Genomic DNA, 19,983 nt, shown 5'->3' on the forward strand with positions numbered 1-19,983 from the left:
GAAGGGGAGAACAGTAGCACCTGCAGCATCACTTAGTGAGGAGCAAGTTAATGCAGTCAAAATGCTTGAAAGGACGCCTGGCACACAGTATGTGCCACATAGGACTAGTTAACTATTATTAGTATTGCTATTTTGTGCTTTTAGAATTTGAAACCAACTGAACACATTACCTATTTAAACATTAATTACCAAAAATGCATGTTCAAAATTAACTAGTAGGATGCTTTTAAAAAACACAATGAAATGTGAATATTAAATGTTCAAGAAAATTAAAAATAAATTTCCCATTAACCACAATCTGACTGTGAGATTTATTCTCATTATGAAAAAGAGGCAAGAGCCAGGGACAAGCCAAACTTTCAACCTTTAAATGTTATAATAAACCGGATTGAAAAAAATAGCACAAAAATTCAGTGGGTAGAATTACATTATTATAGAAAGTAAGAAGCTAAAAACACATTCTGGAGTAAGCAATATTTTACATTTAATTTGCTGTGGTAGAATGTGGGATCTCAAAAAGTGTGAATCCTCCCACTAGTACCAGCACAGCAATGGCCACGCTTGGCTTAGCAGATCTGGACATGGCAAGGGTGGTTCAAGGACCAAGTGAGCACCGCGGGTCAGAACCGGGGAAGAGCCCTGAGCCACGCACTGGCTGGCTGCATGACCACTGACACGTTACTTAGTTTATCTAGACCCCAATTTCCTTAATTATGAAAATAGAGTCTTATCTATCTTATGTGGGATAATTATAAAAATTAAATAAAACAATATAAATTAAGGGCCTGATACAACCAATTATTTCATCTGAGGGTTCTAAACTAATTCAGAATTTATCTGCAATAAAAATACTGCCATTTTATTTATAACGACTGAAAGTATTCATACCAACAATTCCATATTAAATATTCAGGTACACTCAACGGTAAATATTTACCAAGATGCTGAAATGGGTTATTGATGAGAATTTCCAGCAACAGAACTTGCCTAAAACTATAATACATTTTAAAACTACATAGTGCAAGAACAAAATATAAGTTTGATCCCAAACAGAAAAATTAAGGTAAGGTTTGTTAACCCCAAATCTGCTGAAATCTCAAGTCTATTTTTGGAAATACTGGATGCCAGGTTTCCGTGCCAGGAATTTAAGAACTCGGTGCTTAAACATTTGTTGAAAACAGATGTGGCATTGTGTGACATTGGCACCAGACTTCCTGGGAAGCACCAGATGTAGAGCTTGGCCAGATACAGAACCCAGAGAATGTGAGGCCACCACCTCCATCCTGCTGCTCCTTTCTGTGCCGCACAACCCAGAGCCCTGTGAGGTCCATTTAAATTCTATTAGAGCTCCACTCCCATGCCAGAACACCAGGGAACATCATTTGGGGGAGGCGGGAGGGGGAATGAGTCTCTTGTTATATCCTGATTTGAGAATGTTTAATCAAGTGAGTTTATGTAGTTAAAACCTCAATGCCACAATTATCATCAAATGGATACCCAAACCCACCATGCAAGACATCTGGTTGTAATGAATGCACTAATATTAACATTATATTCAAAAAACTCATCAGGAAAAGACTGGCTGTCAGGACAGCATAATAAATGGAAACCAAAACCAATTCTCTTAAATTTGCCTCATGTCCTTTGCAGAAATTTCTTTCAAATAGTAATGCCATGTATATAACAATATATATTTTTTACCTCAATGTATGTTTGTATCTGATTACCTCATTTAAAATTTTAAAAACACTGGCTTCCATACTATATCCATATCATTTCAAGACAATTTAGAAAATAATTATTATTCCAGAATACAGAAAATCTATAAGCTTTGAAATGATTAAAAAATAGTTTAATTATATAAACAAAATTTCTGCAGAACAAAAATTAACTGAAAAATAAAAAGTAACAAAATAGCTCAGGAAAACAGTTTTATATATATATATAGAAAACATAGCATGAAGATTAGTTTATTATATAAAGAGCTTAAAGAAATTGACAAGAAAAACAATAAAATCCCAAAAAGTGGACAAAGAAGACAATTTATAGAGAAAAGTAATTTTAAAAGAAAATTAAAAAAAAAAAAGATAAATGCTTCCTCCAGTCAAGAAAACAGCTATAAATAACCATTCAGTCAACAAGTTTATTCTACCTATGTTGACTTAGTACCAGCTTTTTGCCTGAGGACACAGCAGTGAATAGAGTAAATATTCACACTATTAATTTGGGAACATAAAAATTGTAACTATTAACACTTTTAAGGTTAAAATATAACTGATACTATTCGTATAACTAACAGTATTTTATACATAAACAACTCTTTAGGAAAGGGTCATAGGAATTTCCAAAATAAAAAATAATAATAATCAGAAAGGAAACAAAGCTACATACAGAATGCTACCACAAACCTCATTTATTTAATACTATGTGTTACTCCCATCGGAAAGTAAGGTCTCAGATAGCAGAGATCTTACAGGTTTCTACATCTAGGGCCTAGAGCGGAGCCCAGAAATGAGCAAGTGCATGCTAAACATTTGTTAATGGATGGATGAATCCAGACACACAGTCCCTGCTGTATAACCTACACAAATGCAATTACACAGCTCATTTTATACAATGTTGAAGTAATAATGCTGAAAAACTGTCATAATTATAACACACTGCAGGCATATAAAACATAGGAAGAGACAAGGAATAGAAAAAATCTACAAAACTTAAAAGAGGGTGGGGTTGTGAGATACTGCTAAATATTTAAGAGATGACATAATTTATGTGATGATAGCACCATAGTGTTTTGCAACAGGGTAATTAGCAATCAGGTAAAGAATCTGAGACTCAGTTTCTACTATGCCATTTTCCTCTCTAACAAATGTTTTTACATGTATCTTCATAGTTCTTGTCTACTTCTTCTTAAAGTCTATCTGGAAAATGAAAAAAATAAAAAAATAAAATAAAATACCTAACATGCCCCAAGGCATTTCACCTAGGCAGCTACTTCACATTTCAGTTTCTATAATCTGCTAATGAATAAAAGGGAAAGAAAAGGATGAAAAAAGTGAATCTTTGAACTGAGCAATTGGGAAAAGCAAAATCCCATATTAATTCCATGTTGAAGTCCATTGCTCATGGAGTTTAGACCAGTCAGGGTACCACCTGCAGACTGGCATTCCTCTTGCTATTGCCACACCACTTCTCTTTAAAACAAAGAGAGAGAATTTTAAAAAAGGGAAAAAAAAGTAAAGGCATTAATTATGATAATGTTTTAGCAGCTATTTTAACTTAGAAAATGTAAATTCTTAATTCAGTAGAGGGGATATTCAAAAAAAAGAGAAAACTACTGCAAATATATTTGTAGGGATGCTTGACATGGAATCTTAAGGACATCTCTAATGAAAGTCGAGAAAAAACTCTAGAAAAATAATCTGTAAAAATCAGAGTAAATTTCTAGACACATACACACAGTTAAAGGAACTTATGGAAAACAGCGAATAAAAAATATCTCTACTGATTTTCAAACAGATTTCCTTTCTGCTGACTTTGCAAATGGAGTTTTTAAAAATTCCTCCAATAAGGCATACTCTGGTAATAAAAGTCTATGTTAAGAGAAAGAAATTAGTTAATGCAGGCTTTATAAGCTAAAAAATTAAAATCTTACATGAAAATCATTGAGACGTTACCCAAAAAAGCTCAGTAGCTATAGACTAGTTTAGAATTATATATATTTTAGTAATAGTTCCTCAAAATTTAAAAATGTCTTTCCGCTAATAATTTAACTGTCCACTTATGTGTTTGTTAACACTTAAATGTTTGAAATCAAGAAAAAGATATACTTTCAAATTAATCAGAAAAAGAGGCACAGCAGCCTCAAGTCGAGGGAGGAACTAAAGCAGTGCTGATCTCATTAATATTGTTGAAAGTTATTTTTACACATTTTCCAGCTACAGAAATACCCTGCACGCTTAACCTGGAGGCTCATCATTTTTGAAGAAGAAAAAACCTTAGAGCAGTGTTTAACTCTATGTGGTTGTTGAATCACCCATCATTGAATCTCCTGGGGTGCATTTTAGGAATGCAGATTCTAACACCTCATTTCCAGAAATTCTGAACCAATGGGTCTGCAATGGGCCCAGAAATATGGGATTCTAATGCACAACTAAAGTGATGGCCTTAGAGATGGTGATCTATCTCCCTTCTTTACGTTATGCCATTTGCACCTAGAGAGACTGACTTAATTACCTGAGCCAATTAGTAGCAGAGCAAGAATGAAAACCCATCTGCAACCTCCCAGTCCAATCTTCTTTGCAGTAAATGAACTTCCTCTTCAATAACGCATCAGCATATGGCTGTGATAACCACCTTCCACCTCTCTCTACTGCCTGCTTACTCTCTCTAGAGTGACTGCCAAAGTCAATTAGTAAAACGATATAAATTAGAGGCAAGAAAAATGAAAATAGTTCCTATGTTAGGGTGGTGTGGGTCAATTTCTTTATTTTTTATTCTATTCATGCTTTTAGTTATAATATGCGGTCGATAAGTTCACTGTTCTAAAATAAAAATAATATAAATAATTATGCTCTGTTGCATGGCACTACATTAGATCCAAAACAAATTAAGGTAAATTAAGAGATTCAAATCTAACACCACTTACATTTTTATGATGAATAGATTTTTCCATCACCTTTGAAAAATATACAACTCTGTGTGTGTGTACATGTGACTGTGTGTATATAAAACTTTTAAAAGTTGCACCATACTATTTTACTGTCCTTTAGTTCTTTTCCTAAAAGAAAGGTTGATGCTCTCACTGGCATAAAGCTCTCTGCTTTCAGGAGAAAAATTCCTTACTTAGCATGTCACAAGTTTCTTCACACATGCTTCACCATAAGAGAAAACCAAGTGCAATTTCCCCTGGAGAAAACGGTGTTTGCCGGAATGTAAACATAGATGAAAATGGAATGGTTATGTCAGGCCTGAACATGGAGGGCCTTACTTATTTACACAGTCCTGAACAACTAGTTCTTTAAGACTTGACTCAAGACCAATTCCCTTAAGATCTGACTCCATATGATATGATGTAATTAAAAAAACACACACACAAACAATACTAGACATTTTTAAAGGTGCATTTATAGGCATGCTAATATACAGAGAAGGACTTGAAATACACATATATCAAACGTGTTTACTTATGAAAAGACACAGAGGGGCCCAGACTTAATGCTCTAATGTTTTAGGAGAACATATTCATTACTTGAGAACACGGAAATTTTTCTAATTCCTAGACTATGTTAAATGTCCCCCTTTTTTTGCACCTCTCTGTAACTCCCACACAAGCTAATACAGCACTGAGCTCACCATCCATCATAAATGCTGGTCTCGCTTGACTTTTCCTCCCAGAAGTTAAGACCTGTGTCCTCCTTCTCAGCAGGGACATCATTTTTAGAGTGCCTGGCATGGTATACAATGTTTATTGAATGCATGCTCTGAAACTCATAGGCAACTAAATTGTTCAACGAAAAATCCAGATTCTTAGGCTATTTCTAAAAGGTCACAGTCATAAAATTTCTTTTCAACCCAGACTTTAAAAAGGCAGTTGGTATACTGGTTAAGAAACTAGGCTTAGAGTTATAAAGTTCTGGTTTTAAATTAAACTCTGCATGATAAACTGGAATCCCCAAATTATTTAATTCTCATTTTCCTTACCTATAAAACACTAATGAGAGTATCTTCCTTTTACATATGTGGGGAAGATTAAAAGGGAATGCTTACAAATTAATTATCATCATACCTGGTACTCAAGAAATGGTAATCATTATTATGGGCACACACAATTACTAATACTAAAGCAATAGTTTGGTATAATTTTTGGATAATCAGAATGTGTTAGTATAGCATTAAAAATATCTATCTTACTTTTAGAGAATAACAAGCTCAGAAAATCTAGGTAATGTGAGCAATGAAACTAACAATTTGAAGTCCATCAGATCTGTGCAAGTAAAAAATGAATACTTCAATTAATTTGGCAGAGTAACTTCCACACTGATACATGCAAATTATGCATTTTTAACCACCATTGCAATAAGAAAAGTTTTAATCATCTTACTTCACTGAATAAAAATGCTCATATTCAGTTCATACACATTATTAAGCCGTTCATCACTATTCTTCTAGAGAAATATGCTAACTATCCAAGTTATTAATATATCGACAGTGCTCAATGATGCCTTCCACAGTTAATTGGCTAAAAAATCTTATCCAAAAAAATGTAGTAAGTTCACACTGAAGTTCATAGGATGCCTTAGATAGAGATCTATAGTTAAACTTTTTTGAAACTGTTTGTTTTGATATCCTTATTTTTGTAATGAAAAGAGCATTTATATTTCATCTTACTATAACCCATTATTATGTAACATGAGTTCATCTTAGATATCCATAGTTTAATTCCATAAATAATTATTAAGCATCTAATATATTCCAGGATGAAAGATTTTAAAAAGTTATTCCCAAAAAGGAGTAAAGAAAGAATTTTCTTATGGATAGTAAAAGCCAAAAATGTTAGAAAAGAAAGTCTGCAAAATCAAATAAAACTAACAGGATTTGTTAAAACTTTATTTTACCATCAGTCTCCTAAAAACATTTAAATTCTCTATTGAGCCTTTTGATATTAATCAACCCAACAATTCAAGTCTATTTTACTTATGTACATGTGATTTGTGTGTATAGATAAATATGTGCATGTTTATGTGTATATTTGCACATGCATATATACATGTGTACATACACACATATACATAGCACTACATATAGTCTCTAGTCATATACACATATATAGCACATATATATAGTTTCTAATAAGTCATTTTCTCTGCAAGAAACATATCTCCTCAAAAAACCAAAAAAACAGATCAATAAAACCCTGTAAACTCAAGCAAATGTGTTACCTGTGTTTACTCTATTATTTTCTATCACAAAAATAAAAGCAGCATAGCAAGTACAGACCTGGGAATATTTCATCAATAGCTGTAATGGTTAATTGGGTCTTAATTATTCTCTCATGTAGTTTCATACTGTTACCTCAACTAAGAAATACTTTTCAAAAATAATTTTCAATGATTCTATTTCCTCAGTCTGTTAAAAAGGTGATATCCAGCCTCAAATTTGATGTAGATATTTTCCTGCTGGTGGAAACATTGAAAAAATTCAACAAAACTGCCCTTTCTTTGTTACCTTAAGTGGAGTACTCAACACAAAAGCAAGACTCTCTAAGTAAAAACACTAATAATTCTAACACACAAAGCACAGTTGTTACTATAATCAAAAAGCAGCAATTTGCAATGACTGTAACAGAGCTCACCTGTTCATTTTTACAAAGCCACACACTATTTCCACTTAACACAGTAAAAATTTTGGCTTTATATCCTCTCAATTCAAGATATCCACATTTCTCAGGTGTAACAACTGCTTGAGACTGCGAGGTAAGGGACTCCGATTTCAGTGCATTTAACAGTATGCTGATCCAGTCATTTCTTTCCTCTGAAAATAAAGACAGGAGAAAATACATGAATCCATATATAAGTTATATAAACACAGAAACAGCAACAAGAAATCTACTCTCTTTGCAACAGATAATTCAGATTCTTTCCACAACCACAATCTAAATGCTACTGTAGAAAGGACCAATGGCCCAACTCTTTGAGGGAAAAGGAATAACACTACTCAGCTTTCCTGGAACCAGAGTACCACTGGCTTCACCTGTGAGCTTCTAAGAAATGCAGACTCCACTCTAGACTGGACAAATCAGAATCTGCATTTTAAAAAGAACTACAGGTGATCTGTCTCCTTGTTAATATCTGAGAAGCATTCTTTTAGATTATTCATGAGACTGAAGTTTCTCTTTTAATAGAAGAAAGTAATACTGCTATCCAACAAGTAACGGATTTTACATGGTAAGTCAGTCACCAAATACTCAGGAAATCTTACTGTCTAACAGTCACTCGGAACCTACTCTACTCGGTAGTATGCCTGCCTTGATGTTCACTCTCTATTTCCACTCTCACCATAGTAACTAACAACAGCATCTCACCTGGCAAATTAAAACTTGGTTCTCTCACTCCTTCCACAAAAGCTAAGTGACCTTCAACTACAAACAACTCACTAGCATAGGAATTTGATCTAGTCCTCAAGGAGCAATTAAGGCTACAAGTCAAATTAGATCGGAACACATAATGGAACACAGAATAGTGTAAATGTCATACAGATGACATCAAATAATATAGGAGTCAATTCAATTGAGGTTAAGTGATTTGCTGAAAGTCATATAACAAGTTAGAATCAAATGTTTCAACTCTTGACTATTCTTGACACCATGAAACAAAGTGGGTCTTGAGGAGGAGTAGCAACTCAAAAGCTTGGTAGAGGGAAGAACAGAATGATTCTGAGCAGAGGATAACGCAACAACAAAAGCAGGAAGAACTAACATCCATTAAAGGACTAACTTATAGATGAGCATATTTATTAATATAATTTTAACTCAAAAGGAAATAATGGGAAAAATGGCAATAGAATCTGTACTGCCTATTTAACGAATTTTAAGGCAAAAGAAACCATTTCAGGAGTCTTAACCAAAGAAAGGGCATGATTAGGACAATATGGGTGATGACAGGTAGACCAAACTGGAAGTCTGGAGATCAGGAATAAGGCAACAGAGACTTAAAATACAGTGAAAATGGAAATAAAAGAATATGTAAAGAGTCAAGACATTTAGGAGAATGAAAAAATAGTGAAGACGTGTGTTAAAAAAATAGATTACTGAGAGCAAAAGGTAATTTAGCATCTGAATTGGCTAGGCTGAGGAGGTAGGAGGATCCCATTAATTAACAGAAATACCTCCAATTTTCAGCACCATGCCATGAGCATCCAGGCAGACCCACAGCAATGTATGAACAAAGGTAATCTGCATGAGAGAAGACCCCTGGAAGTGGATAAATGTTTAATGTGAAGGGAGAAGAAATGGACAGACCTTGGCATAGAAATCTACCTATGAGTCTGGAAAGCAGGCTACCAGAAGAACGGGAGAAGCGGTTACTAAGGCAAAAGGAAACAAACAGACTGAATCTCAGGGAGGAAAACCTTTTGAGGACGAAAGAGAGGAAAAGAGCAAATAGGGCCCAACTGGGAAATCAGACACTTTCTCAGATACTTCTAAGACGAGTCTGCCCAGAATAAATTCATTGTGGATTGAAATAAGTCTCCATATTAAACTTGTTCACATTCAAACATGAATATAGTTATTTCATAATGTTTTAATTTTTAAATTATCTTTATTTTTGCTCACCTTCAAAACTATTAAAAATAGTTGGTTTTGTCTTTAATGCCCAAAGCCCAAGTACTTATTAAAAACTCATTCAACACTGTTTTATTGCAGATATTACATAATCCCCCAAGAATTGGTGGTTATTCCTATATATCAATATAAAATATCTATCAAGTGTCCCTGGCATTGTGATATGTCACAAACTAAACAACATGGAAATATTCAGGTAGCTAAGTCAATGTCAATATGCAGCAGCTACTCTACAATTTTACGTCTGTATAAACATACCCAGATTGCGCTAGGATAATGTGTTACCTTTTTAGTAACAGCAGCAGACCTTCCACTGTACTTGGTTATTACATGTGATCGTTAGTTTCACACAAGTATTTGTGCCAAGTAAATGGTATATAACGGTTTTTGTTTGTGTCAATCCACAAGAATCAATGAGTTTGAAATGTAGGTTATAATTTGATAAACTTAGCCTAAGTGGTTGTGACTTTTAGATTACTATTAGTTTATATCTTAGTTTCTCAAGAACTAAATTGAAATTTTCAATTGCATCTCTTGGACTTAAGCATATTTTGGCTGCATCTCAATACATGATTTCCTCATAGCCTAGAAGAATTATCTAGCTCCTGAGGGCCCCAGTTACTAATAGGAAGTAAACAATCATGAAGAAGAACAGGAATTAACAGTAACATTCAGTTTATTCTTTATTACCCATGCCAGTGGACAGACATAGTCGAACAGATCATTCAAACATAATAAAATAGATTACAAGTGTCATTTGCACTTGGCTATGCAACGTGTATCCTTAGACATGGGGGAATATGCTTTCATAAGTCACAGTATTCCAAACTGAATAACGATTTCCCTTTGGACAAGTGTCTAGGGCAAAGTTAGATACTATGCTAGCTTTTCCTTTTATTCTTTCCAATAACAAATACCCACTGAGTGTCTACCTTGATCTTAGCACTGTACAAAGCACCTTTCCCTCTGAACACAAGCTCTGACCTAGAATGGCTTTGCTCCAAGTGTAGCATTCCAGGTTAAGAAAAGAAGAAAAGGGAGTCAGGGAAACTAAGAATAAGTGTTGAAATTGCCACTTTCTTGCGATTATGCTAGAATGTAATAAAAGACAATACAAAATTTCCTAAAACCTCAAAATAGTTACTGATATTTTCAGGAATAAAAGCCTATAGTATAAGAATCAAAAAAAGAGGTTAAAAAAGGTCAACAAGAGAGACAATATTCTCTGAACTACTAGATTTATCAGCAGACATATTCATTAGTAACAAAGGATTTATTATACTAGAGATTACTACATTAGGGCCATGCAAAACATCAATGACATAATCTAACAAAGTTTATCGTATCTTTTGATACGGTAATATGGCCTAACTTCAGATGCCTCTGTGTAACCCATGACCAATATCAGGGAAGGAATTATTGCCCATCAGAGTTGTTCTTCAAATTGATAACCACTCATTCATACAAACATTTACTGAGTGCTTACTAGGTTCCGAGACCTCTTCTGAATACTAGGAATGGAGAAATGAACAAGATAGATCACAACCTTTTTCTCTTGGAATTTACACTCTAGGGAAAGAAGGAAGGAAGGACACAGGAACTTGGATATATAATTCATTGCACAGCAACAAGTACAATAACATATAGCACAGGATGAGGGGCTTAGGCAGTGCTATTTCACACCGGGCAATAGAAAAGCCTCCGAATACCCCTGAGCTATGGCGCCACATCAAGTGGGATAACATTCGTGCAATCGGAGTCCCAAGTGAGGAGGGAGAAAAATATCTAAAACAAGTAATAGCTAAAATTTTTTCACATTTCATGACAACTCCAAACCACCAGATCCACAGAGCTCAACACCAAGCAGAAAAAACAGAGAGAAAACCACACAAGGGGACACTGTAATCAAAATACACTCAAACGATAATAATAAAGACTACCTTAAAAGCAGTCAAAGAAAAAAGAGATTTGTTCTTACACAGCAGAGTTCAGTAAACTACAGGACATGTACTGGCCACCTGATTTTATAAATAAAGTTTCAATGGAACACACACACACACACACAAAGGAAGTGAAAGTGATGAGCAAGCGGAGGGAGGCTGGAGGAAGAGCATTCTAGGATAGAGAGAACAACGTGTGTCAAGGCCCCAAAGCAGCAGCAGCAGCAGCAGCAGCAGCAGGTCTGGCATATTCCAGGGAGAAGCAGCCCCTGCAGTCGAAATGTAATGAAGGGGGAGGGTATGGAAGGAGGTGAGGGTGGGGAGACCGAGGCCAGGTCATGCAGGGGCTTCTGGACACCGTAAGTGCTTGACTCTCAGTAAGACACAGAGGCAGTTGAGGCACGTGAAGTGCACGGACACGACCTGACTTTCTTGGTGAATGATCACTCTCACAACTGTACCGAAGATACGAATGTGGTTGATCAAGAGAGGTGATTAAAATACCCAGATAGAGGTGGTGGCTTGTCGTAGAGTGGCAGCAGTGCAGTGGAGGTGTTGAGAATTGGTCTAGACATATTTTCAAAGTCAAACTGACATGATTTGCTGATGGACTGGATGGGAGATATGAGAGAAGGAGAAGATTCGAGGATGACTTCACACGTCAGGGCCTAAGCACCTGGGAATTCTATTTATGGAGATGCAGAAGATTACAGGGGAAGAAGTCTCATGGAGAGGGTGGAAATAGGACTTAGGACATGTGAAGTCTGAGATGCTGTGAGCACCCATGTTGAGATAAGTAGGCAGCTGAATATACGATTCTGGAGCCATAGAGGGAGATACACACCAGGGATCAGTCACCTTAAAACCGTGAGATCTGCCTCAAAACCAGACTTGGGACCCCACAATAGAACATTTTAGAAGGAATATGGGGTCCTAGCAAGTTTCTGAAATATGTGTCAAAAACTTCCAAAATACCATGATAAAGTCTATAAAGAAGACACTTAACAAACCACCACTGAGATTAAGAAGGGTGAGAAAGTAAAGGGACAGTAAATGTTTCATGTCTTGCTTCTAAAACCATTGAAGATTGCAAAAGAGGTAGAAGTCTGCTTGCCCAAAACAACTAAGGGGAATTTATATGTTTCTTATGCTAGGTATTCTTAAAAGAAATATTTTTAATAAAAAAAAAACTTTTCCCATATCAGTATCACAGCTGCCCTGGGAGCACTGTCTGATGTTTAAAAAGAGAACTGAGAGCCTGACCTACTTGCCTGTTTCCCAAGTGTCTAGAATCTGCTACGGTGGACAGAAACAGAATCAGCCACCGAGAGCCAAACTGAAAAACGGCCTGGGAAGGAAACGCCACTCAGAATTCTTAAGCTCTCTTCTAACCATGAGAACTGCCCACTCAGAACATCGCCTGCGTCTTCAAGTAACACAGCTGCGTGTGTGAGCACAGGTGCCACAAGAATACAGACCGACTAGGGACATCATTAGCTGTCGGGACCCTCAAACAAAGTGCAATAGTTCTGCTTGAGAAAAGGAGTCAGACAGAATTTTGCACTTGGGGAAGAGTATTTTTAAAATGTTATTATTTCAATATAATTCACTTTCAGCTAAGAGAATAATAACATTTCACTAAGAAACTTGAGGAATGGAAGCCTTAGAAATTTTCTGGGGAAAAGATGCTAAATTTTAATCCTATCTCAGTAATGCCAGTGCACCACAATTTAAAAATAGTGACTGATTTCAGGGAAGACTGTTGTATATGTCACTTAAAACCTTTTCACCAAAAATGAAAAATTCATCTCTGTTAAGATGTCAAACTAGTCCCCTTTCTGTTCTAAACTTTGATTTTGCTTCTTCATTCAATTGAAGCAAACTTTAATTTAGGTTAAAGTTCATTAAGTCAAATTTTTCATAAGCTACTACAGTTGATTTCCCAGCTCCCACAAAATAAAAAATAATCAACCATTTGTATACATGGAAGGAAGAACGAACACTTAGTAAAACACATTTAGTATCTTGTTGAAGGTGCCATAATATATAGACACATACATAAATATATATGCATATATACATACACATACCTCTATACATACTTATCTTTAAAAATTTGAGTTGTTCACTATATATTGAACAGTAATTTTCAATCAAAAGAACTTATTCAGCAACTGCATGTGAATATAGCCTCAGTTTTTACTGAAACACTATTTCCATGATTTCAAAAATTAAAGACCTATAACTTGTTTAAACAATAAATTTATACTAAAGTTAATGAAATTTATATTGTACTAAGTTTACATCACAAAGATGAACTATACAACACAGAAGGATCTATTGGTCAATTGTGAACATGTAACTTTTAAACGTGTGGGTTGATACATTCTACTTAAATAAAATGTGTCTGCTTAACTTCTAATGTGGCAAGTAAATATGGCTAAACAGATTTTCACACAAGTTGGAAGCTTTATTTAGTACGTCCATCTTAAAATGCAGGCTATGTGGCTTATGTGAAATTCACTTTGAGAGGCCAAGAGGAAGGTGATATGCACCTCAAAGAAACAGGCAGTTACCTTTCAGGGTAACGGAAATCAAAGGATAAAGACAGACCACCATGACAGCCAACCAAGAGAAGCAACACCATGTGTTTCAAGAAATGCAGAAAAAGTGTGATTTCAAATACAAGTCAACTGTAGACAAATTTCAAATTTCAATGTTTCACAAATAGTGACTCCTCACATATGCAATTCTACGACAGGAGTTGGCAAACTTTTTCTGTAAAAGGCCAGATAGTAAATATTTTAGGCTTTACTGGTCATGCTGTCTCTGCCCCAACTATTCAATGCTACCACTGAGGCACAAAAACTGCCATAAGACAATATGTAAATAAATGAGAGTGGCTGTGAACTAATAATATTTTATCTATAAAAACAGGCAGCCAGCCAGATTTAGGTTGCAGGCCACAGTTTGTTTACCCTACTCTAGGGCTATAGTTTTCATTCAACATTTGCTTTAAAATAACAAGAACTTTTTTGTGTGTTACACATATACAATATATACATAGATATGTTTCACAATATAACACTATAAGCAATGCACTTTGATATTTCTTGTTTTATGTTTTGGATTTGGTTTTGGTTTTGTTTTAGGGGGCAGGCGGTTTTCTACAATTATAAAATAATAAGTTGATCTCACAAATAGGTAGTAATCCAGTCTGAAAAAAGCTGCTGCAGTGTGAAGGGCAGCTGGGACAAATTCATTTATCTAAAGCAACAATGAAAACTTTCTAGTAACATAGAATATATATTGAATGCTTTCTCTGTGCCTTGCACTGACATATGTTCTAGGAATCTAGCAGTTTAAAAAAGAGGACAATAATAATTAACACTGCAGTAGTTTCCAACTGGTGGTGAATACTCTTATTCACCTCCAGCAAAATGGGATAATAATTATAATACTACCTATAAGACTGTTGTTAAAATGAACAATTTAACAGAGTATCTGGCACATACCAAGTATTCAGTAAATTCTTCATGCATTATTCAAATAATTAAGCACCAAGAAGTACTCTAAAAATTAAGTTGAATTATATATCTATATATAAATAAAAATAGTCTTTAAAATAAGTTAAAATCCAAATTCTTTAATTAATGAAAAGGCTTTATCTACATTATTGGAAACTACTGAGATTTATAGTAATAATATGGTAGTCAAACAAAATGTACAACAAAGAACATTCCATTCCTCTGGCTTCTCCCTCCCCTATGAAACAAAATTCAGAAAAGATTTCTCTGCACACCTTAAACTCTATCCAGAAAACACATGCCATCTTTAGATCAGTTTTTGCCATCAAGTGACCCACAGATGATGCAGATAGAAAGAATCCAAGAAACATAAAAGACATTCCAATATCTATAATAGAATGATTATGGTGCCTGCACAGTCAGCTAAGACCTGCCATATATAAACTTCCATCAAACCAACTTTTTAACAGAAAAATTGTTTTGCATATTAAATAACTATTTTGCGTTAACAAGACAATACCTCAAAGGTGAGCTCCATGAAAGCAGAAATTTCTGTCTACTTTTTTTTCATTACTATATACCTGGAATTTATAAGAGTCCTTGACGTGTAATAGCTTCTCACTAAATATTTGTTCCATTAAGGAATAGTAAACACCAAAGAATTTGTTCATTTATTTATGTTTTAATATTATCCATTTGAAAAATTAATTTAAAATGTAAATTATTTAAAATTAATATATTAAAGGTTTCTTGACATTTCTAGTTTAACTAGTTTATTAATATGATTGGTCAGAAATGAATGACTGAACGTGTTACAGAGATAAAGAAATAATCTTACCTTCTTTTTCTACTCTAAAAACAAAAGTTCTTTGTGTTGTAACAACTTCAAATTTGTTGTCTCCTTGAACTCGTACTGTTGATATAGCAGAAAGTGGAATTATTCCTTTTGAATACATTTCCTGTATAGGTTAAAGAAAAAGATAAAGAAAACTCATGAAAACGAAATTCTCTTGATCTTATTAAAAAAAAAAAAGAATGGAATGGTATTTATAACTGCTTCTCTTTCGTAATTTCAATCTAAATTTTTAAAATGACATACAGATGTTTGCTCATACACTAATTTAATACCCAAGAAAAGAAACTATTAAATGTCCCTTTCTTTCAAGTAAGATGTCTTTTCAATTTTCTCTTCATCTGGAATTAAAATGCAAAAAATCAAATACAAACAATTCTACTCCACTAGCAATATATACTTCCAAAAAACAGCAGCATGTTCTTTAAAACAATCTGGTCAAAATGATTTTATGGTGTTTGCAGGCATCTGCTGGCCACAACAGGTACTGTAACTGAACCATTTCAAAACTACTGCTGTTACACATTCAGCACAAAAATATACCTAAAAAGGTTGTTGGATTTTATCAATTAACCATATTGCTCAATGATTTTATGATGAGGATCTTAATCTCACACACTATTACTTTACTTTTTATTCCCCAATGACTAAACAGCGAAAAAAGATGGACTTGGCTGTTTGCAATCAGCACATACGTGTTACAATTTTGTTCAAAATGGTCATTCTTAGGACTTTGATAACTTTTCCTCAATCTTCATTTTCCTGGACCCTTTCAAATCACTTGGCATGATGATTACACCCTATAACTTCAATTATTTTCTAAGGGTGTAAAATTTACTGGGCCCTGCATTGGAAAGAAAAGTCAGAGTCCTTATACATTCAAGGAGCCTCAAAATACAGCTAATGTAATGAGAGAAAAGTTTAAAACTGAGTACAAACAAAGGCATATATATGAGTACAAAGATGGAATTCTCAATTCTGTTTAAAAGGGGTACAAACATGGTGACATTTCAGAATAACGGAGGTGTGAAGCAGAGAAATAAGAGGACAATGTAGAATCAAGAGAGACGAGGCCACAACGTACGTTGAGGCCACACTACGGAAGGCCTTGAATATCAGAAGAGTCTGGACACATCCTTAAGGTGTTTCTTCGCTTCTCTTCCACGGGGTTACCCCTGGAACCCCAACTTTTGAGCAAGTTGCAAGTGTCTGAAATAACTGGCTAGACTAAGAAGGTACTAAACCATTCCATGCAGAGAGCAAGTACAGAGTTTATATTCCTCCCTGGTGTAAACTCCTACCTTAGCAACAGGTGAGGGGCAGTCACTGTCAGCAGCTTGGCATTCTGCTAGGGTCATCTCCTCTGCTAGTTGAGGAGATACACTCCACCACCAGGGCATTCTCGCTTAGTTCTTTAACAGTTTCTTCTCCTTCACTGGCTCTGCTCCAATTTCCCATCCCTGACTTTATGTATGCACCAAAATCCTATCCATTCTTTAATGCTATTTTAAATACCAACACCATGAAGGCTTTCCTGTATACTCTCCTGCAGCCAAAAATGGAACATGTTTGAACTGTGATTTAGGAAGATGAATGGGCAACCTCATTTAGAAAATGGAGAAGGATGTCAAGAAATAAGCATTTAGAAAATAACTTACTCCTTCTCCTTATTTTCCAATTTTTTTTATCTTCTCTGCCTAAGAAAATTTCTTGCATTTCTTTTTTAATTTTAATTAACATATAACAATTATATATATGTATGGGGTACAGAGTCACGTTGTAATACTTATACTGTATAGTGATCAGATCAGGGTAATTACCTTATCCATCATCTCAAACAATTATTTCTTTGGGAACATTCAATATCCTCTCTCCAGCTATTTGAGACCATTATTGTTGACTGTTATATAGTGATCCTACAGTGCTACAGAACACGAGGACTCATTCCCATCTAGCTACAATTTTGTATCCTTGAACAAATCTCTCCATCCTCTCCTTCCACCTATCCTTCCCAGCCTCTAGTATCCTCTGTACTATTTTTTACTTCTATGGGATCAACTTAGCATATGACTAAGATATATTACTGAGAACATGTGGTGTTGAATTTTCTATTCCTGGCTTATTTCACTTAACATAATGTCCTCTATTTCTACCATCTTTATGCAGAATAATCTAAAATCTCTCCCTTTCTTATCTATCCATGTCATTCAACTACACTGCCATATTTCAAGCCATCAGTAGTATATGTAACTGTCCCATACCATAAACTTTAAAACTGAATTTATAATCACCTGAAGACCTACCCTCCCTCTATACTTGTCCACTAAAATATCACTCTTCTAGTTAATCAGTGTGAAAGAGGACGGAATGGTCTTTGACCTGCGCTGACCTGCACGCACACAACCTGCACTCTCCCTACATCTACAGCGCCAGCTTCCTCTCTACCACTCTCCAGATCTGAATTCTGGCCACACCGGCCTTCTTGGGGTTCCAGGAACATATCGTGTTTCTGCCCAAACAAGCACCTTTGCATACACAGTTTGCTCTGCAAGGAATATTCTTCAAACTCACTTTTTAAGTAGTTACTGCCTCCTCATTCTTCATATTTCAGCATAAACATACCCTCCTGAAGAAAGTCTTTTTGATCAGCCTCTTCTCTCAGGCCACTCATCCTCACCTGGGTAAATAACCCTAATTTACACTAACAGCAACCAGGACTTCTCCTTTATAGCAATGATTCATTGTAATTTAAATGGTGACTTTATATTTACCTGTGTGATTACTTGATTAATACAGTCTCCCCAAATAGGCTTTAGATCATCTATTTATTTCCCTGACCACGTTTCATGATGCAGTTGGTACCACAGAAATATTTTCTGAGTGAATCTTATGTTGAATCCATCACAATTATAACAAACTCTGATGGCTCCTTTTTAATATTTTTTGAAATTCATTTCTTATCACTGTCACTGAGCCCCCACATTAGTCTACACTCTGATAAATCAATGCCTGGCTTACTACAACACTCTTCCAACCTGCCTCTCTGCTTCCACCTTGTTGCCCCTCTAAACTTTACTGTATACTATTGTTCAAATGCCACACAGTTGAAGAAAATAAAGGTTCGCAGAGGCGAATAACAAGATGGGTCTTGAAATTTGCACAGGATTTTGATGGATGGCAATGGCTAGATGGAAGAATAAAAATAGAAAGGGGATAATATAGGAAAAGACATGCTCAAGTTTCCCACAGTGTGTACTCAGACATTGTTAAAAAGATCATCACAAAGAAATGCAAGACAGGATTGGCTTAACAAAGGAAACCCTACAAATGCAAGTGGGTTAAAATGGCAATACAAGGCCAACCCAGACCACTAAGTGTTCTAGCAATTAAGAAGAAGGAGAGAAACGTCCCCATTGTCAGACCACCTAGCAGGTGGGAAGGGGCACAGCATCTTTGGGGGACAGTGTGAGGACCTACATCCTGTAAGTCTGTAGCAGCTGAGACCAGATAGCAGGAAATTAAGAATGTCCAAAAACATTTACAATTCATCCCCTAGGTGATCTGTTCCAAAATTTTAGTTTGCATCAGAATTAGAAAAGCTTATAAAAATATGTCCCCATTGAAATAATTAACTATTTGTTGGTTACCATTAACCCCTTTTCTCAATAGAGAAAAGTCAAGCAGTACTGCAGGGGGAAAAAGCAGGAATAAAAGAAGATTCTCCTTCCACTAGATTTGTTTAAGCAGATTAAAAAACAATTCTTTAAAAATATAAACTATGTACCTATAACAATGATATGATATTATATTATCAGGTAAGTACTTCTGGTAGAGTAATACAGAAAAAAAAAAATTTCCAGGTGATTAAAATATGCTTAACAAGCAAAATGCCAGTCACTTTAACCTCAGGAAGTTATAGTTTCTCTAAAGGTTCACTTGTAATATATTATGAGATCCCAAAATAAATCTCATAATTTTTAACACTATAGAGCTAATTTTATATTTTCCTTCTAACAACACAAGATACAGCCAATTTTAGGAAAAAAAATACTTAAATGACAGGCTCAAAATGCCTGCATTTTTCAGAGTGTAAAATTTTCCTTAAGGAAAGAAATTTTAAAGCATCCCTTGAGCCTGTAACACACAGATATCTAGGTCAAGTCTGTCATTTATCTACCACTTTCAGACAATGAAATGACCACAGGGCGATTCCACCCACAGCTGAGTGAGAATGGGGGGTGAGTGAGTTAGATTTCTTAGCATGGGATAAGATATCAAGGGTTGTTGGGATGATGCCATTTTCTGTGATACAATGAATTC

At 35.2% G+C, this 19,983-nt stretch overlaps 1 protein-coding gene across 3 annotated transcripts in view; it reads right to left on the bottom strand.

Moving 5' to 3' along the window:
• ARAP2 (ArfGAP with RhoGAP domain, ankyrin repeat and PH domain 2) overlaps positions 1-19,983 on the bottom strand; it is a 162,950-nt gene that overhangs the window by 104,519 nt on the left and 38,448 nt on the right. For all 3 annotated transcript variants that reach the window (XR_006734821.1, XM_045550494.1, XM_045550495.1), the window contains exons 7-8: positions 15,649-15,769; positions 7,355-7,533 (exon numbers count right to left, since the gene is read on the bottom strand). Coding sequence is in view for 2 of the 3 variants with exons in the window: in XM_045550494.1 (XP_045406450.1) it covers positions 7,355-7,533; positions 15,649-15,769 (300 nt within the window). In the remaining variant the exon portion in view is untranslated. The remainder of the gene's footprint in view (positions 1-7,354; positions 7,534-15,648; positions 15,770-19,983) is intronic.

The sequence above is a fragment of the Lemur catta genome, chromosome 4, assembly GCF_020740605.2.
Source record: "Lemur catta isolate mLemCat1 chromosome 4, mLemCat1.pri, whole genome shotgun sequence".
In the NCBI taxonomy this organism is placed as follows: domain Eukaryota; kingdom Metazoa; phylum Chordata; class Mammalia; order Primates; family Lemuridae; genus Lemur; species Lemur catta.